The sequence below is a fragment of the Vulpes lagopus genome, chromosome 1, assembly GCF_018345385.1.
Source record: "Vulpes lagopus strain Blue_001 chromosome 1, ASM1834538v1, whole genome shotgun sequence".
In the NCBI taxonomy this organism is placed as follows: Eukaryota; Metazoa; Chordata; class Mammalia; order Carnivora; family Canidae; genus Vulpes; species Vulpes lagopus.
In genome coordinates, this window is record NC_054824.1 from 143,782,036 (window position 1) to 143,795,010 (window position 12,975).

A 12,975-nucleotide genomic window follows, 5' to 3' on the forward strand; every position below is an offset into this window, starting at 1 on the left:
CATGTGGGGCTCCCTGCTTAGGGGGAGCCTGCCTCTCCCTCTGCCCCTCCCCCCACCGTTCCTCCCAACACTCATGCACATGCACTCTCTCTCTGAAATGAAAAAAGAAAACTTTAAAAATTAAAATTAAAAAAATAAACATGTTTTAAAATTAGATGTTAACCATTTATGCAAAATTCTAGAACAGGCAAAACTAATCTGTGCTTCCAAGAGGGTGGGGACTGACTAGGAAGTGGTGGAAATATACACCTGAGGTCAGCACATTTCAGACAGGTATCAGGTGGTTTCACCTGGTAGAATATTTAAAAAAAGGGATGCCTGGGTGGCTCAGTGGTTGAGCGTCTGCCTTTGGCTCAGGATGTGATCCTGGAGTCCCGTGTTGGCCTCCCTGCATGGAGCCTGCCTCTCTCTGTCTCTCACGAATAAATAAAAATCTTTAAAAAAAAAAAAAAAAAAAAGAGTATTAAAAAAAAAAAAAAAGGCAGAAACAGACCCAGAAATGCAGGGAACAAGCTGGTGGTTGCAGGGTGGGGGAGGGGAGGGAGCATCTGGGGGAGACCTGGGGGGAGGGGGCACCTGGCAGGAGGGGACACCTTGGGGGGGAAGAGGGGGATGGGGGAACCAGGGGTAGGGGGGACCTGGTAGGAGGGGGTATGTGGGGGGAAGGGAGGAGGGGAGAGGGGAGGGGAAAGGAGTATCTTCACATTGAATCCTATGGACTTGGTGTCATCTGTCCATGAAGGTCTTGTCTTCCAGCAGCACTTTAGTTTCCAATACGCATGTCTTTTATCAGACTCACTCCGATTTCACATTTTATTCTTTTGTAATTGCATTATTCCAATTTCTGATTGTTCATTACAAGTGAATAGTAATACCACGGACTCGTATAAAGTGACCTTGTACCCTATCTTGTTGAATTTACCTACCAGCTCTAGCAGCTTTCCTGGAGATTCCACCCGACCTGCCACATTGATGACAGGTCACCTAAGAACAGGCAGTTTTGCTGCTTCCCTTCCAACCCAAATGCCTCTTATTCCCTCTTTGTCCGGTACCATACAGACTGGAACCTGCATGGGGACATTGCGCCCCTCCTCCTCCTCCATGGAGCGGGGGGGCGCACCCTTGCTCCATGCACAGGTAAGGAAGCATGTACCCCAGAGAAATGAAAGCACAGATCCACACAAAAGTCTGTACATGACTATTCATAGTTGCTTTATTTGTTACCTCCGAACACTGGAAACAACCCAGATGTTCATCAACAGGTGAATGGATCTATTGCAGGATATTCATCCCAATACCAGTAACAAACCAGAATGAACTACTGAAACCTGCAATAATGAGGATGGACCTCAAAATAATTATGCTGAGTGAAAGAAATGAGACAAAAAAAGATATATACTGGATAATGCATTTATGTAAAATTACTGAAAATGCAAAGTGATCTATGGAGGCAGAAAGCAGATCAGTGGTGGCCTGGGGATGAAGATGACGGGTGGGTATCCACCGTGACCATGGGCATCATTTTGTCAGTGTAGGCAAATGTCAAAACTTATCAACCTATACGTTTTAAATATGCAGTTACTACATATCAACTATATATCAATAAAGCTGTTTAGAAATGGCATAAAAATTTTAGGAGAATGTTAATGCCACAAAACATAGTTAAAATAATACACACATGATAGAAGAAACAACTTCATAGCAATGCTGTTATACCATAACCACACAATCAGCAAAGTCTAGCAGGGTGTGGAGAATGCCTCGAAATAAAAGCAGCAAAAGCCACTGGGTATTATGCTATGTTGGCAAATTGAATTTAAATTTTAAAAATTATAAAATTAAAAAAATTTCTAAAAAGCAGCTAAAGCCCTCATCATCACAGAATCAAAAGTTGGAGTTATTCTTGATTTTGATACTTAGACAAAGAGCAGATTTTTTTAAGTACAGAAGAACTTCAACTACAGCAGAAGTGACTCTGGTTAGCCACTGGGACCCCCCATTTTCGGAGGCATCACTGCCAACCTGTCAGAGGCTTTCCAAATCCCCGGAGCCAGGAGCCAGGTGAGCAGGGCTCGTAGGGACAGGGAAGAGGGATGTGTCAGGCCCAGCAGCCCCTCCTCCTCTTCTCTGCTCCATCCCTGCCTCCTTCACTGTGCACTGGTGGTCACCCAGCAATCCCACCACTAGGCACGCATCTTTAGGAGAGGAAAACAAGACGACAAGGACACAGTCGCATCCCCACACTCACTGCAGCCAAGACATGAAAACAGCAAAACATCCACACACAGACAGATAAATAAAATGTGGTTCATTCACACACATACCCCCATCACACCCTGGCATGCACACATGACAACTATGTGTGGTGACAGGGATAATTTTATTATTTTGTGATTTCACAGGACATATGTGCCTCAAATCACTGTACACTTGCACAGTGTTATGTGTGGATCCCATCTTATCAAGCTGGGAAGAAGGAAGAACATGAGCGATCCCTCAACAGGCTCACTCAGAGCTCAGCTCTGAGCTCAGGCGTGGGCAGGGATGGCCACTCTCTGGTCCAAGGAGACACTTGCTGGGGAAGGTGCCAAGACACAGGGCTCCCGTGCACATCTACGGGCCCCATGCTGGCTCTACCACCTCTGGAGTACCCACAGGCCCTCAGGTTGTCCCCGGGTCAGTGTGAATGAGAACACCCACTGCCATGTGGCAAACAGCAACCCTGAAAACATGGGGCTTGAACTACCACCTGGGCTGTGGTTGCTGGACCAGCACGTGAGGGCTCCAAGTCCAGTCAATACTTTCTGACCCATTCTTTATTAATTCTCAAAATTCTTAAAGTGCCTGGGTGGCTCAGTGGGTGAAGCACTGCCTTCACTCAGGTTGCGATCCTGGGGTCCTGGGATCCAGCCCCAGGTCTGAGGTTGGGGGTGGAGGCGGTCCCTGTTCAGCAGGGAGTCTGCTTTTCCCTTTCCTTCCCTAGGAGCTCCTTCTCTCTAACAAATAAAACCAATAAATAAATAAATAAATAGATAAATAACTTTAATTTTTAAATAGAATATGTATTTAAAGCATATCACATGGTATCCAGGGCCTGACAGGCACTTAGTAATGGTAACTCATTCCTGCTGTCACCAGGCCAGGCAGTGGGGACACCAGGTGAGGACACAGGCTCAATCCTCAGGAGCCGTTACTCTATGGGACAGACAGACATGTACCACAAGGTGCCAGAGAACCTGAAGGCCATGTCAAGGGACACCTTGGACCTTCAAGAGAAGGCTGGGGGCAGCCCGGGTGGCTCAGCAGTTTGGCGCCGCCTTCGGCCTGGGGCGTGATCCTGGAGACCTGGGATCGAGTCCCACATCGGGCTCCCTGGATGGAGCCTGCTTCTCCCTCTGCCTGTGTCTCTGCCTCTCTCTCTCTGTGTGTCTCTCATGAATAAATAAATAAAATCTTAAAAAAAAAAAAAAAAAGAGAGAGAGAGAGAGAGAAGGCTGGGACTTCATAACACCCCAGGGCTGGCATATACAGGTGAGTACCGCCCACGCACCCCCAGGCACAGCCACTGCTGCATGGAAACCACACCCCTGGAGCTGGACCCGCTGCACCTGCCTCTGAACAGTGCCATCACAGAAATGACCAAAATCACTGGGGCCACGTCTGGTGATCACGGCAGTAAACTCTTTAGGTCACAACCTGGATCGAGTGGAAAGCAGTCAGGGTCGGGGCAGGGGTGGCTTGTGACCTCTGCCAGCACCACTGAGAGGAGCCCCTAAGAGCTGAGTCTCCATGTGGAACAAGCCCCAGGAGCATCCAAGCTGGTGCCAGCTCAGCACCAGATAGGCAACAGAGCTTCCTGGGGCATGAGAATCGCATCCTGCAGACCATGATTATGCACACATCAACATGCGTGCGAGCATGCCCTCTCCCAGCACCCACTGAGCCAGCACACCTCTGGGAGCCACGGTCACAACTGCCAGACAGACACAGCCAGCCATCAGGGAGTTCACCTTCCAGGGAGAAATAGAAGGGGACAGGGAGGAGCCCATGGTGCCGGGCGCCTACAAGAGCCAGGGAGGAGGTCTGGGCGGGAACATCACAGGTCAGTTAGCAGGGACATAGGAGTGAGGAGGAAGAGGGCAGAGAGCTGGGTGCTCAGCGAGGTCTGGGACGGTCAGCAGTCAGGTGGCACCAACACACCCTCTAATCCTGAGCAGGTGGCCTTCCCTTTCTGAGCTCTTGGCACCTACTAAGTGCAGATGAAAGGACTCTCCTCAGGAAGCCAGGGTGATGCAGCTAGTCAAGCGACCGACTCTTGGTTTCCACTCAGGTCATGATCTCAGGGTCATGACATTGAGCCCTGTGTTGGACTCGGCACCCAGCACGGAGTCTGCTTGAGATTCTCTCTCTCTCCCTCTGCCCCTCTCCACATTCGCTCTCTAAAATAAAATTCTAAAAAATTTTAAAACAATAAAATAAAATAAATAAAAGGGATCAAATCCAAAGCCCCCTATGGGAACGCTGAGGCTGGATGCACTAATATGACCTGCCCAGGGCCACACAACGGCTATGAGGAGTCCATTGATCTCTAGGTCCCTGGCGTCTATGATAACTCGCTCCCTCTGGGTGCTTGCTGGTGGCACTCTCTGTGGAACACAGAGCCTCTGGTGGAGCCCTCCAAGAAGACGAGACTCTCAGACCCCCATTCTGCCTCCCACACAGACCCTTTTCTTGCATGGCCCAAGCTTAGGTGGAGACAGCCCCAGCTCTTCTGAACACACGCTGGCTATGCTGGCATCCGGGAAATGAGAGACCAGCTCTGAGCGTGTGCTCCAAGGTGGTTTATTAGTACACAAAGGAGCCCTGGGCTGAGCGCATCCAGACAGGGAAGCCAGGCTGCACAAGCTCACAGGCCTGGCACCATGGACAAAGGTCAAGCACAGCCAGTTCACCCCCCTTTTGCCCTCCAGTCTCCTCCTAAAGAGGCGGGACTGTCCTCTGTACAAAGAAATGAGGTCCCTGGGGGTGTCTTGACTTGTCTGATGTCTGCCAGGCCCCCAGAAACCTAGACCCAGGCCCTCTGTCTTTCCCCCACCTTAGAGACCAAGTCCAGCAGAGGCAGGGAGGCCCCAGTGCTCACAGGACCTGGAGCTACAGTCTGGAGCGGACAAACACTACCAGCTTCTCCAACTGCTCTTCCAGGCGCTGCTCATCCCCATGGTTCTCAATGACCCAGTCAAAGGCCCCAAAGTTGTCCAGACCACACTCGGACTCAGCATCGTCCACCCCTGTACAGGAAGCATGGGAAGGTCAGGGCCCGTCCATCTGGGCAGACACTGGGCATGGAGGCCTGCTGGCCCCACATGAGCTTGCCCCCTTTGCCCCCAGAGAGCCACCTGAGACCCCCCAGAGTGTCTACCGACTTTGCTCTTCCTTGGCCACTGGCTATAGAGAGTGGTTGGCTCTTTGGAAACCACAGAGAACCCAGCAGGGCCACCTATCTCCATTTTATGTGAAGCTGGGGTGTGGACTCCACGCCCACATCTCTGACTCAATCCTCTGGGGATACAGCATGAGCTATTCCACCCACCTGTCTGCGGAGCAGGTTCACTGACCATAGGGTGAGATCATTCGCCCTGCAGCAAATCCCCAGGGGCAGCTGGACAGAGGGGTGCCTGCTGGACCTGCACTTCCCCAGGTCCCAGGACCTCAGGCATGAGAGAAGCCATAGGGCAAGTCCCAGGCTTGCACCACGGATGCTGCACACAGTCATTCTGTTCATCAAACAGGCCTGCCCTCTGACCCACCAGGCTGGCAAGCAGAGGTGAAGGACACAGGGGTAGGTCCCATCGGCCTAGAGACGATAGCCCAGGGAAGGGCCCCAGGCCAAGGTCATGGAGCTATAAGCCCCAAGGACACCCACCCCATCCCACTCGTCCCTGACGTGGGGGCAGTCTGGAGCCCCCGGCCGCAAATTCCCTTCTATAACCCCTCACTCACTGCCCCAGAGCCAGCTAGGAAAAAAATAGAGGACTTGAAGCGTGGGAGTGGGTGGCCTTGGTCTACCATCGGGTGGCCGGCCCAAGTGCCAAGCCTCAAGGACAAAGGCCACGCCCAGCTCACCTGTGGTGAACACCCAGCCCCGCTGCTGTCGGCTCTGCTCCGAGGCTACCACACGGACGGTCTGTGTCAGAGCCCCATAGGCCTCCCGGAACCACTGGATGTCCGACACCCTCCGTGTGTCACTCACCAGCTGCAGGGGAGAGACACAGGCAGGTGACCAATAGGACACAGTGCTGGGGGACAGGGTCGTGGGGATGGTAGGAGACCCGGCCCCACTCCAAATAAGCAGGGACACAGGGTTGGGAGGGGCTACAGAACCCAGACAGGTGTCACCCCTTCCCCACTTTCACCCACTGTCCCTGCCCCTTGCAGGCAGCCCACTTGGCCCACACATTCTCCGCCATAGGCATGCCATGTTCTGGGGTCACTGCTGAGCTGAAGAGGTCGCAGGATCTGGGGTCAAATCAGCGGGTCCAACATAATTATTTTACAGATGAACAAACCGAGGCCCGAAACAAAGATGCTCTAACTGGTCCCTGCTCCCCAGCACTTTTTTTTTTTTTAGAATTTATTTTTTTTTAATTTATTTATTTATTCATTCAGAGAGAACGAGAGAGAGAGAGAGGCAGAGACACAGACAGAGGGAGAAGCAGGCTCCATGCAGGAAGCCCGATGTGGGACTCGATCCCGGGTCTCCAGGATCACACCCTGGGCTGCAGGTGGCACCAAACCGCTGCGCCACCGGTGCTGCCCTCCCCAGCACTTTTTAAAATTTAAGTCTGATTTTGTCAGGTCACTGCCCTAAACTTCTCAAAGGCCTCCCATCATTCTAAGACAACCCAAAGCCCACCCCCAGTTTACAAGGTCCTGCATGATCTAGCACCTACTTCCCACCAGATTCCCACGTTCACTCCCCCTCAGCCAGCTGGCCTTCTCAGGGACAGGCACAGGCCAGGCTCTCTGATTGGGTGCCATCTCCTCTGGTGTTCCTCCTAAGGGAGGCCTTCCCTCCCACCCCAACCCCTTCCTGTCTCTGTGCAGCCCCTGCAGCCTGTGCAGATCCCACCATGTCCCTGCATCCCCTTCACCTCCGGGAAGACCTGCGCCCTGGCCTCTGCTCTCTCTCCTGTGCCTTCCCCCCGCTTCCCCCAGCCACATCTGTCCCCTCCAATGAGCTGGCCTGCTAGCAACAGCCTCTCCTCTTGCCCAGACACAGTTGGTCCTGATACCCACACCAGACAGCACCCCCGCCCTCCCCAGAGCCCTTGTCTGTTTTGCAACTTGGTAGTGATCCCCACCCACAAGGGAAGGGCCCCAGGCCAAGGTCATGGAGCTATAAGCCCCAAGGGGCTATTGTTTAGGGCCTAATTCCCTCCAGCCAGTTATAATGTAATCACCCTGATTACAATGTTTGCACTGGGGTGCGCCCAAATCACTGGGAGCCAGGCCAGGTGCAAGGAGAGAACACCAGCTGCCTCGAGGAGGTAGGAGAGGAGTAGGTGCCATGGGAGCAACAGACAGCAACCATCACTTAGAGCTCGGGTATCAGGGAAGGCTTCCTTGTGAAGGCACCACGTAAATAAGCCAGGCAGCCTGGAGTGCACCCAGTAGAGGGAGAGAAGGGACATCTCTGGCAGGCGGAACATGCAGGCCCGCCCTGACTCCAGAAGGAGCGTACCTTGGGGCACAGAGAGGAGGCTGATGTCGCTACAGTCTGAGGACTAGGGAGGCCAACGGGGCAGCAGGACCAGATTGTTCAGGCCTAGAGGTTTGCACTAAGCATTTCAATGTGGTCCAACAGAACAAGGGACAAAGGTGCTCCATGGAGGAGTAACTCGTCTTGTTCTTCAAAGGTCGTTCTGGCTACCTGTAGTGAAGGGACCACAGGGGCGGAGAGCCGACACCCCGGCCAGAGCAGGAGATGTCGGTGAGATCCAGCAGGACAGGAAGGCAGTGGAGATGTGGATGGAGAGAGCTGCCACAGAGCCCACTCACCCAGACAGGGTGGAAGATGCCCTCTACAACCTTCCTGCAGAAGAAGCCGGGGTCGGCCTGGCGCTTCTCCTCCCCCCAGCGGATCATGTCCCTCCGAAAGGCCTCCTTGTAGGCGCTGGCATCCAGGAGTCTCTGGAAATCCAGGTCGTGCTCCTGCCCAAAGCACACAGAGTCTGCACCACCAGCAGCCAACCTCGGGTCTCTCCTGAAACAGAAGGCCTTCTCCGCCCCCACCCAGCCCACCCCCAGGGCAGGGGGTCCCAATGCAAGGACCAAGAGGCTGCCACCAGGACCATGTCTGTAGGGAAACGGGGCTAGAAACTAAAAAAATCCCAAATGGCAGGAGATGGAAGTAAAGACTGGGGTAATCCAGAAATTGCTTCGGTTTATCTTGAAAACTTGTGATGTGGTTTTTCTCCTTTGCAACAGCCTTACCTCCCAAATTATTTCTGGCTTAAACTAATCCTGAAATTAGTTTGCATCCCCTGGGCACAGGCTTAGCCTTTAACCAAAGTGGGAAACCTAAAAGCAGGGCAGGCTGTGTCCTCCCCAACCCCCGGGCATCATCTGTCCCAGGCTCCCTCCACCCCCCACCCCTAAGTCCCTGGCACCTCTGGAAACAGAATCACTCCATCCATCTGGACACAAGGGACTGCTCAGACCACCCTGGCTGGCCTTCCCTCCACCAGGGACACTGGCTGCAAGACAGGCCCTCAACGGGAACCCCGGGGCAAGAAGGGGGCAGGTTCCAGCTCCTCTACTAATTCACTGCAGGTAGACCTTCTTGGACTGTTTCTTCATCTGCAAACTGAAGGGCCAGACCACACAGGTCAAGTCACCTTCCTGTGCCCTGCTCCTAGGGTGAGGCCAGCAGCCACTTCGTTTGTAAACTAGTTTCCACCTACTCTTAACACAGGTGAAAAGCAGCCACCAGGAGCATTACGTTCTGCTTTTCAATTATATTTTCCATCATGATTTTTTGTTTTTGGTGGGTTTTTTTTTTTTATTTTATTTATTTATTAATGAGAGACAGAGAGAGAAAGAGAGAGAACAGCAGAGACACAGGCAGAGGGAGAAGCAGGCTCCATGCAGGGAGCCTGATGCAGGACTCGATCCCAGGCCTCCAGGATCAGGCCTTGGACTGAAGGTGGCACTAAACCACTGAACCACCCAGGCTGCCCGATGTTTTGTTTTGTTTTTAAAAAGGCTCCACGCCCAACGTGGGGCTTGAACTCACAACCCTGACATCAAGAGTCGCAGGCTCTATCCACTAAGCCAGCCAGGCATCCAGGATTTGTTTTTAAAGTGGGAGTGGGAGATGTAGTGGTAGGCTGGCCTATCAGAGTTACCTATTGAGGTTTTAAAAATGCAAACTCCTGGGGCATCTGGGTGGCTCAGGTCATGATCCTGGGATCCAGGGATGGAGCCCCATTTTGGGCTCCCTACTCAGTGAGAAGTCCGCTTCTCCCTCTCCCTTTGCCCCCCACCATCCACTTGTGTGCATTCTCTCCCTCTTACTCTATCTCAAATAAATTTTAAAAATCTTTGAAACAAAAAATGCAAATTCCTACCCAACTCCCACACCAGCCTGGCTCATCAGTTTGGAGTGGGGGCTGATCTAGGAATTCTGCAGGTAGATCAGAGATTTTCTAACTGCTCCTTGGAGCCCTGGGGTTCTTGGAAGGCCCCAGGCCCCAATGGGTAGGCTGAGCACCTCCCCCTCCACCCCTCCTTCCATCAGAGTCCCTCCCAGTCTGTCTACTGGATACAAGGAACTTCTCCATCCAACTTCACTGGGGAAACGTTCCTACTAAAAAATTTTTTAAATGACTGCACCTGTTATCCCCAGGACCCGCCCCGGCTGCCATGCTACAAATGGGTCTGTTTAGCTGGTGGGAGAAGACTGGTATAGCAGCATACTGCCCATGGATATGGGACTGACGCATGGAAGGGGGAAAACAAATTCATTCTGTGTGGCCCTAGAAGGCCAGATCCAGGCCAACTGACCAAGGGGCCATGAGCACAGGTACCCGAAACCGATGCACCCAGAAGCAAGGACAGAAATGTAAGCAATGAATGCTCCACACAGTATGGGAAGCTGGTCTCACCCTCCAGGCTCTCTATCTGAAAGCCAGGGCTTTAAGAGCTCCCGTTTATTTTTCTATAATCCTTTTTTTAAATCTGCATGGTTCAAAATTCAAGATACATATTGTTGACAGTGAAAAAGCTCTCTCCCACCACTGCTCCCTGGAGGCATCCAAGGACACAGTCCTGCTATCCTGCCCTGGCTTCACACATCCCGAGCACCAGGAATAGTGAACAACATGCCAGTACCCCCACAAATTCTTACTATATGGCTGAATAGATAAGCAAATATATTTACAGTTTTTCTCCATTTTTATACAAATGTAGCATTCCATGTGCACCTTTCTACATCTTGCTTTTTCCACTTAACAACGTACACTGACAACCCAAGTGATTACATTTCTAAAGGAAGAATTCCAGACTGTTACTAATAACTTGACCTCAGAGCTGACAACTCACATCTACACCCTTTCCTGGACATGATTTCTTGTACACACTCTAGGGGAGTGGCCTGAAGTGAGTGATGACAATGGGAAACCAGCTTAGAGTGAAAATGCCCCCCAAAGGTGGAGCCACAGAATATGGAGAGCTGTCCACCCCCTGCCAACAGTGGTCGTAAAGACCCTGCAGCCTGTAAGCTGGCTCCTCACCCACCAGATGCACCAGAGCACCACCTACCTTAGCATACTGTTCCTTGAGTGGACCAGAGAGCCGGAGGACAGCACAGACATCGGCGCCAAGTCTACACGACAGGGAGAGCCAAACCCACTTAGCCCAGTTTTCACGCCCCTGGTTGACATACAGGGAACTGAAGTCCCCTTTCTTTCTTTTTTTTTTTTTCCTTTCCTAGGTTCCATGCCTCCCACAAGCCTTGAACTCATGATCCTGAGATGAAGTCAGAATCCCAGGCGCTAATGACTGAACCAGCCAGGCACCCCAATGAAGTCCTGCCTCTGCTAGGGGTATCCATGGAACTTCATCACACTCATCCTTCCTGATTCTAATTCCTCACCTAGAAAGTGGGGAGAGTACTTTCTGTCCTCTCTCCTACAAGATTATTACAAAACTGGAATGTGAAAGACTCCTGAAATCAACAAGTAAAACCAATAAAATTAGGATTACAGTAGTACACGTCCGTCCCAGACCATGTTCTGGACGGAGTAGTTACTGCTGGGACCCTGGACTAAACCTCTCACAGCCAGAGCATCTGGGTCTCAATGGACATGATCATCACACATAAATCATCCATCTGTTCCCCTGTTCAGTGTAGCCCAGCCACAAGTGGGGTGCTGCATGTAAATGTGGGTAACACAGTCCTAAGACACAGGGCTCCTGCCCTGCCTTTGAGATGCTCCCAGATGCTCCTCAATCCTGACCCATGAGACAGGCACTCCACCATTCAGACAAGAACCGGAGGTTGAGAACTGACGCTCACAAAACACTGCAGGTATTGACGCCAATTTGGGTAAAATGCAAATAACAGCCACCGTTTAGCTCCTGTATCTTTACTAGGCAAGAACTGTTCTAAGCGCTTAAGGTGCATGACTCCTGCAATCCCTACAAGCAGCCTATCATTCCCCTAATTTCACAGATGACAAAACTGAGATGCCCTTGGGTAAGAATCTTGCGCAAGATCAAAAACGAGTAGGTGGGGGGGTCAGGCTGTGACCCCAGGTGCAACTGCACGGGCCGTGCCTCTGGCCACTATCTGGCTCCCGTGTTTGGGGGCACAAGGTGGCGGGTCCCTGGGGTGAGTTCAGGGAGACCTCAGCCTGGGCCGCCCAGCTCGTCCAGCCCCTCGCCCCAGCCCGGCAGAGCTACTCCCCCCACAGCACCTCGCTGAGGCCAGGGACATGGCGGAGTAGGGCGCAGCGGACTCACTTCGGGGAGCCAGACAAAAGCGGAATCTGGTTTCCTCAACTGAAAAGGCGCTCCTGCCCAGCCCCCCTACCCGGCACCTGGCGAGGGAGCTCTGGGACCCGGTGGGCTCCCGGCGGCACGTCCCTCCCCGCCTCCTCCCCGGAAGTCGGCCGCCCCGCAGCAGTCCGCGCTCCGGACGCCCGCGGACCCCACCCCGAGCCGCGCGCGCCCCGCCCCGCGGACACCTGCTCCGCAGCGCCTCGGCCACGAAGTCCTTCCCGGACTTCCTCTTCCCGCTGACCAGCAGCACCAGGCACGGGGCGCCTCCCCGCGGGGCCATGCGTCAGCCACCCAGCCGCAGACCCCACACCCGCCCGCGTTGGCACTGCGACCACACCCGCGCAGCCGCAGAAGGGTCCTCCGCGGTCACGCCCGCCGCCTCCGCACGCCGACGGGGAACGTGGCTCCGCCCGTGGGTCGCCGCCCAAGGCAGCGGGCAGGGAACGGCCCGGCCCCGCCCAGAGCCTGACGTCACCCGGACAGAACCATTCTCCTTCTGGGGGGGTGACGTCTTGAAATGCCCCGAGGTGAGCCTCACGCTGCGTGCCACCCAACCCTGCAAACATTAGGGGGACCATGCTGAATAGGTCTTCAAGCCTGCCCCGCCGTGTGCGCACTGAAGCGCACGTGCTCAAGCGACGCCGTTCGCGCCCCGCGGTGAACGTGGGTCCTCCCGGAGGAGGCGTGTCTATGACGTCACGCGGGAGGGGCCGTCGCGCTGGCGTCTTCGGAGGGCGCTGGAGGGGCTTGGGAGCCGACGCCCCAGATTGCTGGGTGTTTCCCAGCAGGTGCGTGGCCTGTTCGCTCCCCGCCAGCCCGCAGCTGGGACAGGCCGGCCCAGGGCGAGGAGTACGTTGTCCTCGGCGGGGACTCGCTGGCCTGCATGTCTGAGCTTACCTGTGAGGAGCTTGT

The 12,975-nt window shown here is 53.5% G+C and overlaps 1 protein-coding gene across 3 annotated transcripts; it reads right to left on the bottom strand.

Annotated features, from left to right (window-relative positions):
- Positions 1 to 4,826: 4,826 nt before the first annotated feature.
- Positions 4,827 to 12,394, bottom strand: PMVK (phosphomevalonate kinase). 3 transcript variants are annotated; one of them, XM_041767649.1, is made up of 5 exons: positions 12,249 to 12,394; positions 10,822 to 10,885; positions 8,059 to 8,211; positions 6,124 to 6,253; positions 4,827 to 5,288 (listed from the first exon to the last, which is right to left on the bottom strand). In XM_041767649.1, the coding sequence occupies exons 1-5, from the start codon at positions 12,341 to 12,343 to the stop codon at positions 5,152 to 5,154; spliced, it is 579 nt and encodes a 192-aa protein (XP_041623583.1). In that variant the 5' UTR covers positions 12,344 to 12,394; the 3' UTR covers positions 4,827 to 5,151. The 3 variants fall into 3 exon arrangements, with proteins under 3 accessions (XP_041623583.1, XP_041623591.1, XP_041623598.1); XM_041767657.1 differs by lacking the exon at positions 10,822 to 10,885 and having other exon boundaries at positions 12,249 to 12,380; XM_041767664.1 differs by lacking the exon at positions 12,249 to 12,394 and having other exon boundaries at positions 8,059 to 8,092.
- Positions 12,395 to 12,975: the final 581 nt, after the last annotated feature.

Coding starts and splice junctions, on each gene's coding strand:
- PMVK (XM_041767649.1), bottom strand. CDS start 12,343: ATGGCCCCGCGGGGAGGCGCCCCGTGCCTGGTGCTGCTGGTCAGCGGG. Junction 8,212..10,821: donor TCAAGGAACAGTATGCTAAG/GTAGGTGGTGCT, acceptor TGCTTTGGGCAG/GAGCACGACCTGGATTTCCA. Junction 5,289..6,123: donor GGGCTGGGTGTTCACCACAG/GTGAGCTGGGCG, acceptor CTTCCTGTACAG/GGGTGGACGATGCTGAGTCC.